This window comes from Mesitornis unicolor, unplaced genomic scaffold (assembly GCF_000695765.1).
Source record: "Mesitornis unicolor isolate BGI_N332 unplaced genomic scaffold, ASM69576v1 scaffold19696, whole genome shotgun sequence".
In the NCBI taxonomy this organism is placed as follows: domain Eukaryota; kingdom Metazoa; phylum Chordata; class Aves; order Mesitornithiformes; family Mesitornithidae; genus Mesitornis; species Mesitornis unicolor.
In genome coordinates, this window is record NW_010190741.1 from 17027 (window position 1) to 39811 (window position 22785).

Genomic DNA, 22785 nt, shown 5'->3' on the forward strand with positions numbered 1-22785 from the left:
TTGAAGGACACACCCTCTTTCGTAATAGCTGTAACTATTGCACTGAAATTTCACATTGGTACTTCCACCCTCATCTGGCTGTTCTTGTTTTCCTCTTTGGTTTAGTAACCCCATTAGTATGTTTTAAATCCCAGTCTCATTAACTGTTAAAAAAGGACTTGCTTATCTGAGAGGGCAAGGGAATCTAATTGCACATCCAAAGGAGGAGATGAGAGATGTACCCACCTCACCCAATTCCTCTGCCATGTGGAGCTCAAAAAATTGAGAGAAGACTCTTTGCTTGGTACTGCAATTTAACAGTTGCTTTGCTGTCTGACAGATGTCTGTGTGTGCAAATTGCATGCCCCTGTGCCTGCCAGGGCCAGGGAGAGTTGCTGAGTGCTTCTCACTGGCAGCCACAGTGGGCTTTCAGGACTGGGGTGCAGGATGCAGTGCAGAGGGGTAGGACACAAGGAGCAGGAGCTTGATGAGAAGAAAAGGGATGAGAAAAATGGCTGAGGTAGGTACCGACCAAGTAACAGAAAACTGCAAGGCTGAGGGAGCTGAAGACTAGGAGAAATGGAAGGAGCTCCTCTTAAATTTTTAAAGGTGTGAGAGGTTTATGTGGTTATCCTCTAATGCGTCTGATTTATGGAGAGGGTTGATTTCTGAGGATTAAGACAGTGTATTTCTATGATGACTTGGAATAGTTTGCTACCTTCCCCATCACAGTCCTGGAGGAAGCCTTTCACGAAGCTTTCCATGTCCTCTGAGTTATTTGAGTAGCACGTTGTTTAGAAGGTAGGAGAGTGTAGCTGAAATCCAGCCATTCTACAGTTTTTATTTGCCTGGACTACAATGAGTTTCCTGGTCTGGCCTGGGCAGCCACTCCTTTTAGCCTTCCCATTTTGCGTTTCTGTTGTCTGTTATTGCAGAGTTTTGGTGTACGTTATTTTTGGAAAGCTTGCTTTGTTGTCCTACAGAAATGAAATGTAGCTCCCTCGAAGAGCTGTGTTTATTGGTCTCTTCTGAAGATTTTTTTTCTGTGTTTAAAAAAAAAAAAAAAGGAACAAAACAAACTCCAAAATCCCACCAACACAAGCAAAGACAAAAAGCCAAAAAAGCTGCACCCCAAACCAAAAACACTCAAAACTTTTTAGTCCCTATTTCAAGAACAGAACTTATAGTTAAGCCATTTTCATAAGACTGAGTAATACATATAGGAGGGTGTTTGTGCTGTCCACTGTGTGGGAGCCTTGCTGCCTTTTTTGCAGTGTAATTCCTCCTATGCCATGCTGTAATACATAAAGCATGTTTGTGCTGTCCACTGTGTGGGAGCCTTGCTGCCTTTTTTGCAGTGTAATTCCTCCTATGCCATGCTGTTACCTACCCTACCAGTAGGCACTCTGTGTATTCTGACTGATGCTAAACATTGATTCGAGCTGCATCAATTTTTTTTTTAGATAGGAGGCCCGAGGAATGTATTTGTGATCATGATTTGGTGGGGGAAAGAGAGGCAGCTGAGATGGAAGTGATACAAAAATGCATCTTAAATGCACTGGAAAGTTAATCTTGATACACAATACAGTGACCACCACTCTTAAATAAGTTTAAAAGCATTTGCTTACCAGCGGTCTCTGATAAGATTGTGCTTTCCAATTCTGTGGTGTTCCTGTGAGAAGTTAGTAAAAACTTCACCTTCTGTTTGTCAGAGGGAGATGGGGGCTGAATGACACTAGTGAAGCCAAAACTACAAGTGAACTTCCCTGGCTGACTTCTGTTTATGGCCTTGATTTTGATTTCTTTTTAATGTAACGTGTGTGTATAGAACAAGTGCTGTAAGAGTAAAGGAAATATAACCCCTCTGAAACATGCAGAAGCAGTGTACCTGCCTTGAATCCTGATCAAGAAGCAGAAGCTGCCCCTGTGCCTGATCTGTTGGGGAGTATCCTGTCTGGACAGAGCATCCTCATGATGAGTAGTTCAGATGTGGTCATTAACAGAGATGGTTCACTAACGGCAAAGAAGGCAGGTAAGGCTTTGGCACTTCAAAGTGCAGTTAGGCTCTTTGTTTCAGCCACGTCTGCTGGGGTCCTACAGTCTGCATAGCTTCAAATGTAGAGATACTCTTACTGAACATTTAAATATGTAGGACAGATTCAGTAGTTGTCAGCAGCAATCAGTCTAATAAGATTCTATGTATGCACTGAAATAGTGTTCCTTGTCTCTGTTTCAGTTGCAAAGCTGAGATGTTACTGGAGGATTTTGATTTTAATAGGTGTTTTTCTTTTTTCAGAAGTACTGCACTGTAGCTTCACACTGTGTTATAAAAAATGGAGGACTAGATAGAGCAGAAATATCTTAGTATCAAGTTTTGGCATTTGTCATGCGTTGCTGCTGTGCTTGTGACCTGCACTTCAGTTTGAAGAGCAGTGATGAGGACTTTGGCAAGAAGTTTCTTTGCAAAAGCAGAGCTCTAGAATATGTGCTAGCATCTTCAGCTGTGTCATCCCTTGGCATGGGATTATTTGGAAAGAGTCTCTTCAAATTGAAACTTAGACCTTTATTCTTAAAATAAGTACATATACCATCCTCTGTTATGGTAGTTTTTGTCAGTCAGTGCCTGCAGGTTAATAAACATGAATCTGATGATATCTACAGGACAGAATAATTTATTTCCTAAACATTAGTGTTTACCTCAAAGATGCAGTTTCCTGGTGTTAAGCCTTGAGTATCTGACCAAAAGAACTGTTGGACTGCTTTATTACTGTGTGGTGTTTCTGCAAACCAAAGTGGAACTCAAAGTAGTTAGCTCAGTACTTCTTTCAATGTTAAGGTGAAAGTGTGCAGATACATACTGAAAAGCGTAATTGTTTGCTTGTATGCCATAGCTCCGCTTCATGGAAAATCAGTGAATGTCTCAAGAGTGGATGATGGTTCAGGACGAAACACCCAACCAAGTACGGTGCACTCGGAGACCACAGCAAGCAGCAACATTACTGGACCTTCGGTTTCCTTTGGGCTGAGCACTTGCACCAGACCCTTCTTCTCAAGCTCGTTTTCATCACCTGCACCCTCACTGAGTAGGATTGAGCGTGCAGGAAACCCTGCACAGACTGCATCAGAAAAGGCAACTGTAAAACCAGAATATTCAATGACACCCAGGTCTGTTCAGACTCAGAACGTAGCTAATCTGAGCAGGCATGGTTCCAAGTTAGATGAAATGCCCCGATTTAATGGAAACTCTAAAAACTGTGCACTCACTGACTCATCTTCAAAGCCCCTGAGCTCTAACTTGAATTCTGGTTCAAAAGCTGTAACCGTGAGGCAGACATTAAAACCACCTCCCAAGAGAATTGACATCTTCGAGCTTCCTAGGATACCAAAGATTAAAAAGGAAACCAGCAGCAAGCAGGTGGAGCCAGAACCAGCAGGAAGCCAAAGCTGCGACATTCCAAGCTCCTGTATAACCCAGCTGACGGGCAGAGAGAGCGCTAATCAGCCAGGAAAGGGTAGCAAGGTGGAAAGTCAGAAATCAAATGCCAAGGGATCTCAGCAACAAGCACGTACAAGTGGGGTGTCTTTTTCTACCAATACGAGCACATGTAGCAGTTCATGGCTACCGGGCACTTCAAGGGGCAAAGGCGCAAGCTCTTTTGAGAGTTTTAAAATCAATATTCCTGGAAATGCAGGGCATCCCAGCAGACTGTCTAACCCGGGGTTTTGTAACACTTTCCGCCCTGTGGATGACAAAGTGCAGCAGAAAGAGAGTCCTGCTCCTCTTTTCTCAGTTAAGAAAAAGCAGGTCAAAAGTGAAATATATGATCCATTTGAGCCAACAGGATCAGACTCGAGTTCAGGAAGCAGCAGTCCTGAAAGGCTTGGCTCAGGGATCCCACTAACTAATATTACCAGGACGATTTCCATTGAAAATCCAAAAGTTCAAACATTTCAAACTGTTCGTCGTTTCACCCCTTACGTGGTAAAAAATGTATTTGAATCTGGGGCTGACTCTGACGTACCATCTGGTAACACACAGTCTCACGACGATGTGACCGTGGAAAGCAGGATTGTAGAACAGATCTCTGATACAGAGGAGCGAGACAATATGGATGAGGAAGACTTTCTAAGCATTCCTTGCACTTCATCTGCTGCTAAAGAGATTTCTAATGCAGAGTGTTTAAAGGAGGAAAGCAGAGAGGGCCCTAATGTGTTCTTTAACGCTGAAGAATTGATTAGACCCAGTATTAATGTGAAACTAGAACCAGATGGTCCCTCAAAGATAGATGGGCAGCAGAAAGTCCAAAAGGTCGAACAAGCAGAGAGGCGATCACGTTCCAGATCTTGCTCGAACTCCAGCTCCCGAAGCAAGAAGAAGATGAAAAGGAAAAAAGCACTTGTCAAAGAGCGTAAGAGATTGCGATCAGGGTCTAGGGACAGAGCACACTCAAGGGACCGAAGCTCCAGATCTACCTCTTGGTCAGGTGGGGAAGAGCATAGCAAAACACACACATTGAAACCCAAGAGCAGGAGGTCTTCTACTGATCGTTCTAGCAGTCACGACCGATCAAAAAAAAAGAAAATTAAGGATAAAGCCAAGGATAAAAAGGCAAAAACTTCTTGGTCTAGAGAGAGAAGGAAATCTAGATCGTGTTCAGGTAGTCCTGGAAGTACTTCTGAGTTTTATGAAAGCAGGAGAAAGAAAAGACGGTCTCAGTCAAGATCAAGACAGAGGGAACGTTCCCAGTCAGATAGCACTGAGAGGACTAAAAAGCGGAAACACAGGAGAGACAAAAGCTATGAGAGGTATGACAAAGATAGTAGCTTGAGGTCAAGGGACAAAAAGAGATCGAGATCCAGGTCTCGAGAGAGGAGGAAGTGGAGGTCTCAGTCTCGCTCTGCGTCTCGGTCTCGGGAACACAAAAGCAGCAAATCAAAGGAAAAAAGACCGCGATCGAGATCACGTTCCAAAGAAAGAAAACACAGATCAAAAGAGACCTCACTTCCTCCTCCACCAGAAAAGGATCAAAAGCCTCCAGTTGAAAATGTGTCCAGGTGTATGGAGCAACCCCATTCCTTCAAACAAGAGCCAAAGAAGGAGCTAGTACTAGAGGAGCTTTCCATAACCATCCAACCAAATGTCAAACTTGAGGAAATACAGGCTGAGAACTCGGCTCAATTAAGAGAGGCTCAGGAAACTATAAAGGTAGAGCCCATCTGTCAGGAAGTGACCAGTGAAACTGCATTCCCTGTGCCAGAGATCACAAACACTTGTGTTCCATTTGGCAGCGTGGATTCTTTTACTGAAACAGAGTTAATGAGTAGTAGTGATCCAGCAGTGCTTGGTAGCTGTAGCAATACAAACTTTGAGATTACAGTTAAAATAGAAAATAATGCGTTAAGTCCATCTCTGATGGAACCACCCCCAAAGAAGGAGGTTATCATGCATGCTCCGACTGAGGCTGTACCGACTCAAAGCTCATCCAAAAGCAAAATGAGAGATTGTGTGAAGGAGGTTAAAGATGAGTGCCTTGTGTCAAATGAGGAAACTGGTCATTTCAGTAAGCCCGAACTGGAGGTGGTACCTCAGGGTCCTGCGTTGAAATCTAAAGCACCAGTGAAAAGAGTTACCTGGAATCTTCAGGAGGAAGAAAGCGGCATGTTGTCAGCCGGAAAAGCTCCAAGTAAGTCTCTCTTTTGGAAAACACAGTGGTTGAAGCACGCTGTGTGGGTTTTGGTGCCTGGGTAAACCTGGTCACAGTGTAACAGCTCTGTCATCTGAGCTGGGGTGATCCTGTGGCTTCCAGTCCTGAGAGGTGGCGTTTTTGCACTTGCTGAAATCATGAGGCGAGTTGTGTTGCGAATCGGAGCGGACAAGCTGTCAGCACAGCTCAGCCAGCCAGCGGCAGCTTGTTCAGCCGTGAAGCGCATATTGCAACCCGAGCTCTGAGCTGGCAGCCCCTGTTCCACCCTTCCTGCAGTTAACTAGAGTGGTGGGTTTGTGTTCAGAATTTATGAATATTTCTCAGAACCGAGGAGTGTGACAAATATCTGTAGCTTGCTCCTGTGAGCTCTGCTAAGCCAAAGCTGCTAGAAACAGTTTGGGGCCCTGTGTTATGTGTGTTGACAGAGCTGCTTGTGTGGTTCTCGTTCAGTGCTCTCATGGAAACCCAGTGAAAAGCAATTGCTCAAGGAGGTAAGTCCTCTATTATCAGAAGCTTTAAAATGTTGATAACTGCTAAACAAAATCCTTTTATGGCTAGCTTTGTTGTTAGATCCTTTTTATTTAATGTTTTAAAAACATCTTTGATCCCTTAGGTTTATTTTGTTCTTAAATGTTTTCTTTTCCTTCTCTTGGGGAACCTAGGGATGCCGTTTTACAAACTTCAGCGAGCAAAAGAAGGGGCCTGGAAAGCAGAGGACTTGAACCAAACATTAAATCAGGTGCAGTTAAATGAGCCTCCTCCAACCAATTATATGATTCCTGAGCCTATGTTTCCTGATATAGATTCCTCTCAGGTTGGTTCCTATTCCAGCACCCAAGTGTCATGGAGGCATCCCACCTCATCTGTGACCTCGTTGTGCAACACCCTCCTCTCATGGCAGAGTTCGCCTTTCTCTGCGTGTGGTACATTTCATACAGCCCATACGTGTCAGCAATCCTCTAATCATTTAATCTCTCAGGAGATCCTTACAGTTGAAGAAGCTCATTTTCTTTTAATTCTGCTCTACACATGCAGCTTCTGTTTTCAGCCATAACTTGCAGAAAGTTGGTGCTGTTTGAGAAGCTGTGAGCTTCTTGGTTGTGATCGGGCTGTAAAAATGGACCTGGTGGCACTGGTCTGTGCCATCGGTCTTGCTGTCTGCCTGTTAAAAGGTGAGTGGGGCTGGTGCTAGCTCCTGGTGCACGGAGACCTAGTTGAGGGCTGGGATGTTGGTCCCCCTGATTTAAACTAGTAATTACTTGCCTGTTTGGATAAAAGGTGCTCTGAAAATCCTGATCTGATGCTTTCTTTTGCAAGTACAGGCATTTACAAAATGATATCTGTTTCACAGGTGTACTGTCAAAATATACCTTTGACGCCACCTCTGCCCTCCAGCCTCCCCCCCTATGCCCCTGTCAGCCAGCCCACGGTTCAGTTTATCATGCAGGGCAGTCTTCCAGCACTTGGCTGCATGGCAGGACAGAGCCTGACTCCGGAGCCAGGCAGCCTGGCTACTGCATCTGAACCAGGAATCCAGGCTGCTTCTGTTGGAAGTGCGGAAGAAAAGATCAAGGCACCCAAACCTCCAGTGGATAAAATGAAAAATGAGGAAGTGAGTGAATGCTGTCAAGTAGCGAACGCATGACATTGAGCTATTTATTTGAACTTGTAAAGTTTAGAGGTTCTTAACTTTCTCTGTACTCTTATTTTCCCAGCCCACGTTGTCACTGTTGTTTTTGGTGACTGACTATACTAACCCAAGAGTGACAGGCAGTTCTTTCTTTGAATTCTTTTGAGATTTACTCCATTTGATGGTTCCACATTCTACTCCTTCTTTGCAATAAGACAGAGAGGGGTTAAAGAATCTCAAATACATTCTTCCTTGCATGAAACTTCCTTGCATGAATATTTGGAAGGGACTTTCCAGAGGCCAGAATGTCCAAATTTCTCTAAACACCCAGTTTTCTCCTTCCCCTCCAGCTTTGACATTAACGTCTGTTCTCATAACAGTCCTGTAGAGAGCTAGAACTGTGTCTTGCTGCTTATCAGCACTGAAAATGCGGAGATAGTAAAATACTTCAGAGATTTTGCAGTGCCAGTCCCCTGCTGCCGAGTTTTGGGTTTGCTGTGCGGGCCATCTGCTCTAAGCATAGTGGATGTTAACACCAGAACAAAAATTTCTTAGCCAATTATTTTGTGTTCTACCACAAACCAGAGCAGTGAGATGCTTTCCCCCACTGAACCTCCATTTATGAGCAGCAGTTTTTATGAACTCATTTTGGTGGAATATGTTGGGATGTCATCTGTAACCCCTGATTTATAGGCAGCTCTGCAGTTTTCAGAATGCCTTTAGAACTGCCTGAAGCTTTATATTCACTTGTTGCTTGTGTATATGACTTGTTGCTTTTAGAATCCAATGCCTTTTGAGGGATGTATGTTTCCTTCAGAGCTGTTGGAGAGGAACGAGACCAAAATTAAGAAGTGGGCATTGTAGTCACTTGCTTAAAACACATTCTCTGAGACATAGAATCAATGTTACATAAAACAAGGGTTCCTCGTAGCACGAACTTGTTTCGAGACTGCAGTTTGCAGTAAAGGAAATCACTCTGAGGCTCGCTCTTACGTGGGTCGTTGAAACTGTAAAATTACTACCTTCATTGTTAGACCATTTCTAAGAAAAATACATTTAGAAACCAGTGCCAAGACAGCACAAAGTAATGAACTTCTTTTTGCTGTGCAGTACATGAAGAAGCTTCACATGCAGGAAAGGGCTGTGGAAGAAGTGAAACTTGCTATTAAACCTTTTTACCAGAAGAGGGAGATAACAAAGGAGGAATACAAGAACATTCTTCGAAAAGCAGTGCAAAAGGTAAGGGGACAGTGAAATGAAGCAGAGGAGCTGTGCAGATCATTAAGTGGCAGTACTTTGGCTTGCACTTGCCAGCTTTAGTAATTGCATTGGTAACTGAGTAGCAGGTCGTTGGACTCTGACTCATGCTCTGCAGTCTTGCGGTGAAGGAGTAGTTGCTCTAAGCAGGACTGAGTGGTGCTATCGATGAGAGCTGCCAGGCTGTTCTGTCTAGAAGATTGTGTTTTCAGTGGTCTGGAACATTTCTAAGCTTAAGCTGCCTGAGCCAAAATGTTACACTGTCCGTGCCTTGGGCGAGAGTGGTCAAATCTCGTTAAGAACTCCAGCCAGAATCGTCAAGCTGTTTCTGATAAAGTGAGAAAATACTTTGTACCTTAATTCGTTGACCATCTGTGGTGTCCCTGAACTTTGGAAGAGGGCCTTGCAATGTGGCTGATGTTGACTTTTGTCTCAAATCTTAGTGCTGACCAGATTATGGCTAAAAAAGGCCTGATCAGCAGGTAAATGTTGTCTTGTGAGAGCAAGTAATGCTCCTGTGGTCAAGGCAGTTAAATGATACCCTGGAGAGCTAGTCTCTCCCTGCTTTGCATTCTTGCTATCACTGAGAAATTCTATCATAAATCAGAATTCCTGAGATAATGGCTGCAATTTCACATCTTCTACATGACCCGTATGAACCCCAAGTGTGGTTTGTAGGAAAGCTGAGCAACACGAATTGTTGCTGAAGTCAACTCTTCTCTGTTGCTCTTCTCTGAACACTGATAAAGTTCTTTGTAGGGTCTGTTCTCTTTCTCCCATATCTCAAAATGGGCCCTCAAAACTGCCAGGTTCTTTTAATCACAGCATCACTTCCTCAAAATCATCAGAAAAATGGGAAATCAGCACTTCCTTGGTGACTGTGTATTGTGCAAAACTGGCTGGACAGAAGTCTGTAGTGTAAAAATGAATAATTCTGCTTTCAGAGATTCTTCTGCGTTCAGTTGGTGCTCAGTAGATAAGACCTGGGCCATTTCTGGAGTGCTTGAAGTAAAATACTACTCTTGTCCTCGTTGAGTTTTCTGCCTTATGTATCCTGCTATGAGACTCAAGGGCCTATGCAGGAATCGGTTCTTCTGGGAAGCTTCTGTATAACTTGTCTGTTACCCTCCTGAACTGCTGTAATGCTGTTAGTTGACCGAATGCTTTTTCGAATCTCTTGTAGATCTGCCACAGCAAAAGTGGAGAGATCAACCCTATGAAGGTAGCTAATCTGGTGAAGGCATATGTGGAAAAATACAAACATATGAGGAAACATAAGAAATCAGATGGCGAAGATACACGGGAAGTGGAAAACTGAGAGCAAGCCACAACCAGCAGGACTTGGACTGAATTTGTTCTGGCTGCGAATGCTGTGCTGGAGGGAATAGCAGAACAGCAGTTGCATCTCATTGAAAGTACAGTGCAGAGAAGCAAAATTACAGCAGGACTTACCTGCGGAGCCTTCTTTTGAATTGTTTCCATAGGGGAATGAACTTGGGGTTGTTTTTTTTTTTTATTACCTACAGATGTAGAACTAAGTAACAATCAGATGCCTCAGACCAGCAGAGTAATTTGAGAGGAAACACAGAAGAGATTAATGTTTGGGACTCCCGGATTGCTACAGTTTTCAGGGTTACTTTGAACACGTTTTTGGGCTGTGCACCTGTCTTGCTAAAAGTTTGAAACTGGACACCACTTTTCCTATACAGTATGTTGAGAGCTGTATACTGTTTTCCTTGTGTTTCTTTTTCAGAATATGGGTTGTCTTTAGAAACTTCTGATTTAATACTTGAAATGTATTTTTAGCCTGTTCGATGGTGAGCGAAGCTTTACTCGCTCTGTCATTTGGGGATTGCAGAAATGGGCTGACCTTTATAAACTGACTTCAGAAACACTGCTCAAGCTGTGGTGTCTGTTTACGTTCTGTTGGAAGTATCTCGTTAGTGAAAAGTTTCATTTCAGGGCGGGAGACTGTGTTGCACTTCTGTAAATAATGCACTGATGGCTAGTTTTGTGTCTGCCTTTCAGGAAAAAACGAAACAAAAAGCAAGTGTTGTGAATTTTCGGTAGCAAGCTGGAGGGCTAAGGTTGAACTGATGTACAGAGCAGAAATGTGACAGAATTTATAAAGTTATTTTGAATGGTTTTAGTCCTACAGCAGGTGTCATTTGTTTGTCTTACAGCTGCCTCTTGCCCTGGCTTTTCTGTGTAAACCTGCATGCTTGGCTCTTGCATAAGGAAGACTGTATTTCTAGAAGAGGATTGGAGCTGGATCAGTAATTGTTCCCTCTCCTCTGTAGGAGGCCTGCTTTTCCTACCAAGAAGCAAAGGAGTCCAGCGTCTGTACTGACTTCATCCTTGAAAAGCACTCCTTGTCTGTGTGTACTGCAGAGCAACTCATTTTTCAAGTGATCATCTGAAATACAGTCACAAATATATTCAGCACCCTCAGACCTGACAAAAAGCGTCATGCCCCGTCTAACTGTGCTAAGGAGAAGACATTTAACAGGGAAGCTGAAGAGAAAACCAGTCAGTTACAACATAGAAACTGGTTTTCCCTTCAGTAGGAACTGAATGTATGTGGCCTGTTGGACCCGATGGCAGCAACGTGTCTCAGATGAGGGCTTTTCTAACCTCTTGGAGCACACTTGAAAACTGCCCTCTTTGAGGAGTCTTGCTGCTTGTCTTCAAAGAGAAAACAGTTAGGCTCTCTGGAATGAGTTTTATAAAGCAAATAACTGTAGTGCTCTTTTAATTTATTTTTTTTCCCCTGGTGAAGCATAGGAAAACTGACCAGTGGCAACACCTTTGATCCTCTGCTGGTGTTCTTGGCTTTTCAGTGAACTCTGATTTTGATCATAACATTTTGGTCTGCGTTGTGTAATTTTGGCTGTGTTCCCAAGTAGCTGGTTTGGGGGCGTTGTTTCATTTTACTTTTTAAACAGAACAAGCCCATGTACCAGTACTGTCTGAACTGGCAAAACGCTGAATTCCCATCATTCGCCATCCCACCTAAGTGTTTGTGGATGAGCCCTGAGCATTTTGGAGTTGATATTCTTGGCTCTGTTTGCTCCCTGTATGCAAGTGCAGCCTGAATGGAGTCTAAGGGATTGGTAACTTTGGGCTTGCTTTGAAGATTTTGGAACAAAGGCTCACTGAGACTGCAGAAGAGTAGCTGGAAGAGAAGCTTTAGTTTTAAAGCTAGACTTGTAGCTATAATATATACTTAGCTGATGGGTATGGGTTATAAGTACACTGTTAATAGATTGCTTAACAAAATAAAGTTCAGAAACTTTTGGCACAAGCTGGCACAAGAATGAGAGAGCGTGATCTGGTGAATACACCTGGGCTGGAAATCGGGCATCTTCGGATGTATCAGAGGAGCAGTCCTGGATTCACCTGCCTGCGTGAGGTGGTGTGAAAACAAAGCTTGAGCAGACAATAGAAGCAGCTATTCTGTTGACCAGGGAGACAATGTCAGTCTGTTTTGTTTCTCAGATGATTCCTTGCTTTAAATTCTTGGTTGGTGTTACCCATGAATTAGCAGTAATGAAAACAGCCTGCTGCAACTGAAATTTCAGTTACTTCTGCACCCGCCGTTGCCTGGTGGAGCAGTGAAGCTGAAAACTACACCTCCTGCACATGCTTTCCCCTGGAGTTACGTGAACAGGAGTACTGGTTCTTTCATTCTGTCTATCATTAAAAATAAAGCCATCAAATTGTAAGCTGCCCCCTCGGAGAGCCAATGAGAAACATACCTAAAAATGCCTCTTAAGGCATGTTCTAGAAAAGAGTTGTTCCAGTACCACTACCGTGGGGTTTTTTTGTTGGTGGGTTTTGTTTTCTTTTTACTTTCTGGTTGACCCTCTTGGGTCAGATGCTGCCAGCTGCTTAAGGAAAGAAATCTTACTTATGCAGCACATGCAGTAGTTTGGTAGTAGCGTAACCCCATATTAGTGTCCTTTCCCTCCTCTGCAGCAGTGATAGCACTAAAAGCTCCTTTAGCAAAGGTAGGGATGCTGCTGTGAGAAGTTGACTTGGACCTGCCACCATCTTTGTCTTGCAGGTGCCATCCAGAGCTGCTTTTGGGACGTACCCATGGCCCTGGTATCTGGCTAGAGGTGCTTGGGTTGCTGGGAGCTGCTCTGAGGGTGCATGGATGGAGAAAGAGAGGGTGGGGTTCCCAGGCAGTGCTCCAGGAGGCGGGGAGCAAAAAAGAGAGGAGGAAACGAAAGGGAGAGGCTGAGCCGCTGGGAGGATCCAGACAGTGCCACGCTGCAGGGGCATGGCCCAGCCCAGAGCCTGTGAGTAGCTGCCCTGATTCTTTGCTGCGTTGGTGCAGAGTGGTGGTGGGAGCCCTTTGGCTTGTCTCTGATGGTGCCGGAGGAGAGACCAGGCGTTTGGCAGAGGGTGAAGCTTGCTTTCCTGCTGGGCCCACTGCACATTCCAGGCTTAGGTGGTGATTCTGAGAACCGGCAGTGAGTGGGTGCGGAGCAGGGTGCCTTACGCAAAGGGATGCCATGCTTGGTGGCATCTGGTGAGGAAGTGAAACAAAGGAGAGGAAAGCAAATTCTGACCATGTTTTGTTCTAGTATTGTGTGATCCACATCCCCCTGGTGCTCTTCTTGCCTGCAAACCTCTCTGCTTTAAACACCCTCCTTTTGGGAATGTTCCTGACCATCACCAGTCCCTTGCGTGCACTGCCCTGCAGGGAACCCCACTGTCCCTGCATTATTCCCCCCATCTCCTGGGCCTGAGAGCATCTCTGCAGGGAATTGTAGCGTGCATCTGGAGCAGAGGGAAGATGCGAGAGAGGAAGTGTCTGAACTTGCTAGCCCTGGCCTCAACGCATTCCCTAGCTGTGGTTGAGCGCTGAGAGTGGGCTGGGCGAGTTGTCTGCAGAGCAGCTCTCATCCTGATGTTGGCTCTGCCCTGCCAGCCCACTGCTGGGATTAGAAACCTGCCAGTTTCAGGGTAGATGCATCTGCAGCTGGAGCTCTCATGGTGCTTTAGTGAGAGCAAAGTAGTTAACGTGACACTTGGGCTACAGGTCAATGTCTGGTGGGCACAGTTTCTTCCTGTGTCTTCAGGCCTAGCCAAGATCCTTGTGTCTTGACTTTGGTTCCTCTCTTGAGATAGAACACGGGAGCTGCTCAAGCAGCAACTGTGGTCACGCTGTTCAACCAGTTCCTGTATTTTGGCTCTGCTTTTTCTTGCTGGCTGAAATGATCCCAAAGTCACGCAGAGCTCAAGGGAAAAAATTGTCTGCCGCCCAAAGGATTGAAGTCTTTCTTAACCACTTTCCCTGTCCCACGTGTCCAGGTCAGGAGCAGGAGGATGGTTTGCGTGAAGTGGTTCTGTCTATCCAGAGGCTGCGTGTGCTGCCTCCAGCAGTCCTGAACAACCCCAGGCTGGAAATCCTTGACCTCGACAGGAACAAGCTCAGGAACGTCACTGGCATTTCTAAGCTTTGCAACCTGAAGAAGCTGATACTGTCCAAGAATGAGATTGTGGACTTTCCCAGTGAAATCCAGAGCCTGGTCTGTTTAGAGAGGCTTGAGCTGAATCAGAACCAAATCAGAGTCATCCCAGAGGGGGTTTTCTCTCATCTCTCTAGGCTTAAACACCTGCGGCTGAACAACAACCACCTCGGTGCCCTCCCCAGGGACCTGGCAGCTTGTCGAGGCAGCCTCCAGTACCTCAACATCTCCAACAACTTGTTCCGGACCTTCCCCCAGCCGGTCCTGCAGCTGGCACAGCTACAGGAGCTACATGTGCAGAATAATGCCCTTCGCCAGCTCCCCAAGGAGCTCTTCCAGGGGCAATCCCTGAAAACATTCAAGGCCAATGGGAACCCTCTCCGGGAGCCGCCCAGTGAAGTGTGCGCTGGGGGCATCCGGCAGATCCGGAATTACTTCAACCAGCTCCAGAGTGGTGCGGGGCAGGAGGACAAGAGGGTCAAGACCATGTTCCTGGGGGCCTCGCTGGCAGGGAAGTCTACCATCTGCAAAAGCCTGAAGCAAGGGCAAACCAAACTGGTGCCCAAGGAAGAGCGAACAGTTGGGATAGAGATCAGCGAGTTCAGGATTGAGGACTTCACGTTTCTCTTCTGGGATTTCGCTGGTCAGCTGGAGTACTACATGACTCACCACGTGTTCATCACCCCCCAGGCACTTGTCATCCTTGTCATCAATCTGCACATGTAAGTGTTGAGCTGGTTTGGATTCAAAGTGAAGTGGGAGAAGAACAAAGGGGCTGGGGAAGCTTTCCTCTGCGTGGGTTCACACCATTTCCATTGATGTCTGGTCTTCTCACCACTGGAGTAGCTAGCTCTCCCTCTTCCCCTTTTTGCAGATCACTCTTTAATTAACCACTAGATCTGTCATCACCTTACCAAAGTCCTCTCTGAGGCGCTAGATGAACATTTACTCCTGATGTGACAATTGATCCCCATCTAAACAGCTTTGCTTTCTGCCTTGGAAATACTTTTACAAGCCCTTCTGTATCTTGTGGTGCTCCCTGAATGTGGAGCTTTGTGGTACAGAGGGAAGCTCTCATGCATAGCAGAGACAGACTTTGCTATACCTCATGGCTTTAACTGGCTTAGCTTAAGGATAGAAAACTTGAGGATGAGTTGGATGCAGCCCATGGCAGCTTAGGAGGGCTGAGCTCTTCTCCAGTAAGGCCCAGAGGCAGCACAGGGTGCATGGCCAGGCTTGTCCTGGTGGAAGTTGGCTTGAGATCCAGTGGGTTAGGCGCAAATTTGGGATTTTTTCTTTTTCTCCCTCCCCAGGTACCAAACTAATGACAAGACTTTCAAAGAGCTTGTCGGTTTCTGGATCAACAATCTGTCCATGCGAGTCCCAAACTCAGTGGTGCTTCCTGTGGGAACGCATGTGGATTGCTGCCAGGAGGAGGAGGTGGAGGAGAAGAGGCGAGACATCATGGCCAAGATAACAGCCATGATGGCAGAGAGAAAAAGCAACCTTGCTCACTTCATCGACAACCTGGAGGGCAGCGAGGAGCCTGAGTTTTACGTGGACCAGTGGGAGAGGCTGAAGGAGATGGAGAGCTGCACGTTGACCGTAGGGCTGAGATTATTGTGGTTCCTTGCTGTCTGTGGTCACCCTGTTGTCTCTGGCAGCCCAGCGTGCTACTGATGATGGGGGTCTGGTGCTAATGCTGCTACTGCAGCTGCTCCCTGGGGCTGGGGTGGACGTGGTAACCTCTGGCTGTGACCTGGTGGGTCCTTGTCCCTGTTCGGTTATGGGCATCTTCTGTGGCTTGTAACAAGTGCCTGGGGAGGAGCGTGAGGGGGCATTTACCATCCCCAGGTGGTTTTCTGGGAGCTGCTCTAGAGCAAGATGTGAAGGAAGTGCCCTCTGAAGCCGAGCCAGCGGTATGTGCCATCCTTGGGGACCTCCTTGGCATTAGGTCCCTCCTTTACTTTTCAGGCTAAAAGACTTCTCTGGGTGCTTTTGGCAGGTGTGTGCTTTGTCTCTTCCAGATCTTAAACGTAGTTGCTGTCAACTGCACGGATCACCATGACATCAAAAAACTTGAGGCTGCTATTCTGAAGCATGTGAAGAACGAGGAACTCTTCCCCGAGGTCACTCGAGTGCTGCCCCCCGTCTACAGGCAGGTGGAAGGAGCCATCGTGGATATCGCACAGAGCGAGGAGATGGCAGGCCATGGTGAGCGGCCGTCACCCCTGCCGTGCCTCCCGGAGCACCTGCTGTCCTGCAGCTGGGACAGGCTCTCTCGTGCTTGCTGCACCTTCTGGCCCTGCGCACGTGGAGGTCGCTGCTGAGGACCACGTGGTTATTGCTGGAGCATTAATTGCTACTACCCAGCTCTGTCATTATAAGCATCTGCTCCCAAGACAAGTGCCTAGGAAAAGCATGGGAAAAGGCCAAGTGTGTCTTCACCAGGAGGCTCTGCTAACAACAACCAGCCTGGGGCTGGAAGTACCCCACTTTGGCCACGTTGTCTGGTCTTGCTTTCCAGGAATGTTCTTTCTCCCCTTTGCCCTGTATAAGCAATTTAAAAAAATCTTGTAGGAAGGAGCTCCACAGCTTTAATGCTTCTGTGTGGTTTCCAAGCCTATGCCCTCCTAAACTTATTTAATGACCCCCTACAATTCCCCAGCCCCTTCGCTGTGTCACACGTGACTTAGCGGGACTGGCAGGCAGTCCCAGCTCCTCGCTCACATACCTAGAGCAGGTATGACCACCACCAGCACCCGGAGACGTCTCTGGCTGCCCTGGCCACTGTATGATTAGAGGATGAGGAACAAATGGGTTTTGTTTGTGGAGATAAGCCAGGTTTTGTTGTCTGTCTTGCTGCATGACTAACCAACGATCTGAGGTTTAACTAGCAATCTGAGGTTTTCTGGCTGGAAACAAACACACTTTGTCAAACAATGGAAAAAGTCAGTATTAGCCTCATTTTTCCGATGCTTCATTGAGGTCCTGGCAGGCTGTTGGCACCACTGAGGCAAGGCAAGACTATGGGAGCTGTGAGGTGGCAGTGGGACAGCTGAGGGTGGGCAAAGCGTTTTGGGCCACAGTTACCAAGCATCATGCTGGTCCTAGCTGCATCCCCAGGGATGGCAAGGCTGATGTTGGAAACTGGGGGTGTTTGTTGGCTCTCTGAAGCATCTGCCTTGAAATGCCGGTGTCCAAGAGATGTGTGCTGAGCTCCTGCATCTCCCTGTAGGCATGATGGACCTGCAGTACCTACTCAGCAAACTCTCCCAGCATGAGCACCTGTCCAACCTGGGCAGAGAGCTTCTCCAGGACATCTTGCGGTACCTGCACCGCGTCGGGCTTGTTGTGTGGTATGAGGAAATCGAGCACCTGGAAAGCACTGTTTTTCTCCAGCCTACCTTCCTGATAACTATGTTCAAGGTGAGCAGGGGGATCAGGACAACTTTCTCTGCAGGGCCCAGGCTCTGCAGCTTTGCTGGGCTCATCTCATTGCTGCCTCTTCTCTCCTCTTCCCACCCAGCTCCTTGTGAGGTACCGCCTTGTCCAGCAGCTCGAGAGCATCTCTGTGGACACATTGATTGGGGAGCATGCCACTATCAGGGACAGGTCCAACTGGGTGTGGACCTTCAAGTCAAAGGCAATGCTGTGCCACCAGGCCGTGCGTGCGTTGGTGAAGCACCAGCTCTGTTTGGAAGGGATGCAGGACATGTTTGAGGAAATCATGGGGCACAGGCCCCACAGAGGGAGAGGGAAGCTCTTCAGCCTCCTGGAGCACTTTGAGCTCTGCCTGGAGGTGAGGCAAGCCGAAGCGCTCAACCCACAGGCCAGTGAGTTTGTGCCCGGAAAGCCATGGGAGACAAAACGGGGCCAAGGCGATTCCTGGTATTTGTTCCCAACCTATCTGAACCAGACTGAAGAGGTGTCTGAGGTGTGGGGAGGAGATCACCCTGAGGACCTCCACATCCGCGGCTACTTCTCACCTGAGATACCTGAGGGTTTCTTCCAGCGGTAAGCAGAGGTTTCCAGCCCTCTGAGGTTGCGCAGTTTGGGGTACAACTGTCAGCAAGCTCTTGGCTGTTGAGACCGAATCAGCTGAGGCATCTCCTGGCACTCAGGAGACCAGGGTGGCTTCTCAGCTCTGCCACAGACATGTGGAGCCCTGGATGAACCATTTCACTGTTACTGCCTGAATGTGAGCAAGGACCATGCTCTTTCTGGTTCACCTTTCCTCGGGGGTGGTCTATTGGCTCATCTGTGCCCATCCAGGCAATCACAGGTCTTCCAGGCCACCTGAGGATGGTCCAGTTTCTACAGCTGCTGGGACTGTTCCAGTTTGTGGAAGGTCTCCTGTCTTCTGAGGGTTCTTGACTTGTGTCCAGGGTGCTATCTAATGGCCAACTCTGGAAGCGGTTCTTGGCTTTGGGGGCTGCTTCTGCTGCTTGAGGTTTCAGTAGGGCATATGAAAGTTGGTTCATATTTGTCAAGTCCACCTGGTGCTCTAACACTGTCTCCCAGTGCTAGAGATACGCGGGCATGAGGGTGGTGAAAGCTGTGGGCAATCTCCATGCAGGTTCCTGGTGAAAACTTGCTCCTTCTACTCCACACACTGGGTGGCCAAAGCGACCTGCCTGCTCATATGTAATGGCAAACCTCTGCTGATCAAAGAGAATAACCAGAGGGCCTACAGCTACCTGGAGCTCCGGTGCAGAAAGCCATCAGAAAGGACAGGTAAGGATCTCTGATCCTTCTTTCCTGACTCTCAACCACTTGTCTCTCAGGTCCCCTCTGCCCATCCACCACCTTCACCCCTCTGGGCAGAACATCCCAGAAGTCTGCCACATGCTCTCGTCTGGCCAGGGTCCACCAGCAGTTTAATTAAAGAAAGATTTCCACTTTCTCTGTGCAACCTGGTCATGATTCTCTGAAGGTATCACATGAAAGTGGAAAGTAAATTTTTGCAGTCTCCTCAGGGAGTAAATGGGGCATCCTTCTCCATAAGGTCCCAGCAGAGCACAGTCTCAGGCTGGATCTCCAAGTGATATGCATAAGGGCCATTCAACTTGGGGAGCTCTTACAGCATATTTTTAAATCCCCCTTGAAGGCTGATGGGCCTTGGTTAATTTGAGAAATGAAGCTGGCCCAACTGTTCTGGCTGTGGTCTGGCAGGCTGGATGCAATGTGTGCATCACCACAGCACCTCCTGGGCTGCTGTGGTTGGGTGGCTGCAAGCAAGATCTCCTCCTTTTGCCTGAAAGGTTTCCGGTTTGCCTGGGACTTCCTCCTGGCAGTTGTGTTCATCATCCACAAGCTCGCTGAGGCCTGGCCGGGGCTGCACGTGTGCGTGAAGACCCCCTGCCGAACAGCCGGCTGTCCTGCAGAGCTCATCTGGCCAGACGTGGATGGTGCAAATGCCACGTACGTGTGCGTCGAGGGCTAGAGCCAGGTGGCTGCTCATGCAGTGCTGATGGGGCTGGCCAGCTTCTAAAAGCCATGGGAAATTAGTTGCAAAACTTGCCAGGCACGACACTGCCCTCCTGACCATCGCAGCCCATGTCCCACATGCTGTTAGCGTTTATTTTGCATGGGAGATTAAGCATGGAAAGAAAGGTGAAAAAGTCGAGACGTGGGCTCAGGCACATAATGTCCCCACATAGCCCCCATTTTGGGAAGAGCTGGAGGTGCTCAGGCACCTGGGAAGGCAGCAGCCCTCCCAGTGATGGTGGGACCTCTGATCAGGGTGAAAAGAAGGAGCCTCTTCCATCACCTTGGCACTGTCTTTGATGGGAAGTGCTGAGAGCAGCTCCTGTTCCTCCTCCTTCTTGGAACTTTTTCCTTCACAGGACAAATGAAGACGTTAAAACCTGTGGGACCTGTGGGCACCGCTTTGGCGCAGAGCTGCTCCTGCCCAAAGGTGAGCCAAATGGTCCTGGATTTGTGCCACAATGGTGCTCAGGGGAAGAGGGCTGAAGGTTTCAGGGAGTTGAGATGCTGATGGTGGCCCTCCCATCCCCACAGTGCCCAGGCAGTTGGAGGTGCCCCCAGCACAGCTCTCTTTTCACTATTATGTGACAAGCTATGGGACCACCACCTTCGGGCCCAGCAGCATCCACATCAGTCAGCAGGTAAGGAGGCTGCAACCTCCCCTTGCCCAGGGTCCAGCACTGATGGCTCCTCCTCTCCCCTCTCCTGAAATGAGTGGGTGCAGCTGCTGCCAGCCCCATCGCTGGGCAGTGCTGTGGCTGCCACGCTCCTCCCTGGGCTACCACCATCACCTCTGCTCCTCAGAGCTGAGTTCTGGGTGCTTTGTGTTGTAGTTACTGCCTTATTTTTCCAGAACATCTCAAGTGAGTAACTCTGGGCCAGCAGGGAGGCGCTCACCAAAGAAAGAAGGATTTTGTTTGTTTGTTTGTTTAGCCAAAGCCAAGCTACCCTCAACATGCTTTGCTTGCAAGTCATGTTTGCAGCCTTAATGCATAGAAATAAATACGTCAATAAATGCATTCCTTCATGTAGGGGAAGTCCTCTCATTTACAGAGATGTAAGGGGGAGAAAGTCCAAACGTGAGCCCACTGCCAGCAGGGGCTTTGACAGGACAAGGCTGGCTGTGCACCCCCATGGTTTTGGGGTGTGGGATGGTGAAGGTCTTGGCCCGGACAGTGGGGTCAGATGTCTGGGCAACATCAGCAAGCGGGAACCACCTTTCTATATTTATGTACATATGTATGTATATATTTAAACTTAAAAAACTTAAGAAAACATCTGTAAATGATGGCGCTCCACAAAAACACGTTAGCAGCTGACAGAGGGGAAAAGCGACATGTCAGCTTCACGACAGGCCAGTGAAGCTGCCCTTGGGTTGGGAGGAGTGGAGGAGGAAATGTTCCCCACCGTAGGCATCCCACTATGGCATTCCATGGGGGACACTGGTTTGCACAAGCCCTGGTGCCCCCTCCCAGGCTGGAGCCTGTTTTGGGGGAGGCCACAGCAAGAGGAGTGGGTGGGGGGGTCAGTCCATCTGCATGGTGCACTGCTCAATGAGCTCGAAGAGGCTGAAGGAGTCGGAGAGCTGCAGGCTGACGGTGCCGCTGTCCAGGGAAGAGGCCCCCTCCCGCAGCACCTGCTCGTACCAGTACTCGCAGAACTTGGGCACCAGCTGCAGCAGCAATCGGTCAGGGTTAGGGGCAGCTGCCTGATGTGGCTGCAACGCCCTGCATGGCCCTGTCCTCCTGGAGTGGAGGAAGGAGGGGTGCAGGGTACCCGATAGCTCCCCAGCCCTGGGTAGGTGCCTCCATGCCATCCTGCCCAGCCCCACTGTTCTCCTGACCCAGGCAGCTGCTTCCTGTCTAGGGTCGCTCTCCCTGGACTCCTGGCCAGGGTCTCCCTCCACAGGCACCTCCCCCCCGTATTTCCCCTGCTCCCCAAGGGTTTCCCTCTTTGGGCACCCAGCCTTTCTCCCCATTCTTGAGCCCCTGAAGCTTCCACTCCTTGGGCACTCAGCCTCCCTCATCTCCCCTGGTCTCCAAGGGTCTTCCACCTTCCTTGTCACTCATTTCCCCCATCTCTCCCACCCCCCACAGTATCCCCTCCTTAGGCACCCATGCATCACCCCCAGACACTGAGGGTCCCCCTCCCCAGGCTCTCAGAGCCCCATCTTCACCCCCTAGCTTCAAGAGTTCCCCTCCTCAGGCACCCAGACCACAATCTCCCCTAGACCCCAAGGGCCCCCCCTTCTCAGGCACCCATAACCCCATCTCCCATGGAACTCCAGGGTCCCTCTCCTTGGGCATCCAGTACCCATCCCTTCCTTGCCCCCAGAAGTCTCCGCCTCCCTGGGGACCAGAGGGGCAGTGGTGGGTGTTGGCCCCTGCACCTTGACCAGGATGAGCTTGGACTCCTTAGGCTTGGCCTTGGAGAAGGACTGCCCGAAGCAGAGGTAGATGGTGAAGTCAGGGGAGCGCTGCCTCTGTCTGTTGCGGAAGTCCCTCAACTCTGCAAGGGGAGACAGGGCTCAGTTTTGGGTTGAGCTAGGGGTCAGGTGCTTGTGACACCCTGGAGCTGGCTCCCATGAGCCCCAAAATCCGGAGGGAAGGGGGGAAATGAGGCAATTCTGCCCACCTGTGCAAAACTCATTGAAGTCAAAGATGGGGGTTTCCTTGTCTCGGCAGAGCAGATTGGCCGGGGGGTCCCCGATGCCCTCGAGCTGCTGGGACAGGGCCCAGAAGACCTTGCACTTCTTCAGGCGGGTGGCAAAGAGCTTGCGGGCGCGTTGCTCCAGCTGCAGCCCCACGCTGCCCAGCAGCTCCTCAGTGTAACGCCGCTGCTTGCTGTCAGCCAGCTCGGCAGGGCTGGGGAAGCGCACCAGGTGCCCTGGGCGCTGGGCCACCGCGGGGTCGGAGGGCTGGTACACCAGCAGGCACTGCCTGCCCCCCACCTCCTCCTGGTGGAAGAGCTTCCCCCGGTAGTAGATGCTGACGTCCAGGATGGGGACGATGCCATCTGCACCAGGCAGTGATCAGCAGCTGCATGCCCCAAACGCAAATGCTTTCCCTCCCCAGAACTCCCCCTGAGCATTAATACCTATTAATAATTATATGAAATCTTTTTATTAAGAGTTACTATATTTATAGCTATTAAAAACTATTAACACTCACCTGTGTTATCCTCGGGCAGGGGTGGCGGTGGCACAGGGCTGGCGGCAGGGGCGAAGAGCCACCCCCACTCCGGG

The 22785-nt window shown here is 48.6% G+C and overlaps 3 protein-coding genes across 3 annotated transcripts in view; 2 read left to right on the forward strand and 1 right to left on the reverse strand.

Annotated features, from left to right (window-relative positions):
- The window catches only part of PHRF1 (PHD and ring finger domains 1), a 26846-nt gene extending 16147 nt beyond the window's left edge, over positions 1-10699 (forward strand). Inside the window, exons 12-17 of the mRNA XM_010186511.1 lie at positions 1857-2011; positions 2871-5663; positions 6347-6498; positions 7036-7296; positions 8425-8553; positions 9755-10699. Of these exons, the coding sequence (XP_010184813.1) occupies positions 1857-2011; positions 2871-5663; positions 6347-6498; positions 7036-7296; positions 8425-8553; positions 9755-9889 (3625 nt within the window). The 3' untranslated portion in view covers positions 9890-10699. The remainder of the gene's footprint in view (positions 1-1856; positions 2012-2870; positions 5664-6346; positions 6499-7035; positions 7297-8424; positions 8554-9754) is intronic.
- Positions 10700-12856: 2157 nt separating this feature from the next.
- MFHAS1 (malignant fibrous histiocytoma amplified sequence 1) lies at positions 12857-19497 on the forward strand. The gene is made up of 8 exons (XM_010186512.1): positions 12857-12875; positions 13894-14773; positions 15365-15656; positions 16079-16265; positions 17290-17480; positions 17581-18068; positions 18631-18788; positions 19316-19497. The coding sequence occupies exons 1-8, from the start codon at positions 12857-12859 to the stop codon at positions 19495-19497; spliced, it is 2397 nt and encodes a 798-aa protein (XP_010184814.1).
- Positions 19498-21066: 1569 nt separating this feature from the next.
- IRF7 (interferon regulatory factor 7) overlaps positions 21067-22785 on the reverse strand; it is a gene marked incomplete at its 5' end in the record, with an annotated part of 3165 nt that continues 1446 nt past the window's right edge. The window contains 3 exons of the mRNA XM_010186513.1: positions 21067-21213; positions 21931-22049; positions 22176-22556. Coding sequence (XP_010184815.1) covers positions 21067-21213; positions 21931-22049; positions 22176-22556 — 647 coding nt within the window. The remainder of the gene's footprint in view (positions 21214-21930; positions 22050-22175; positions 22557-22785) is intronic.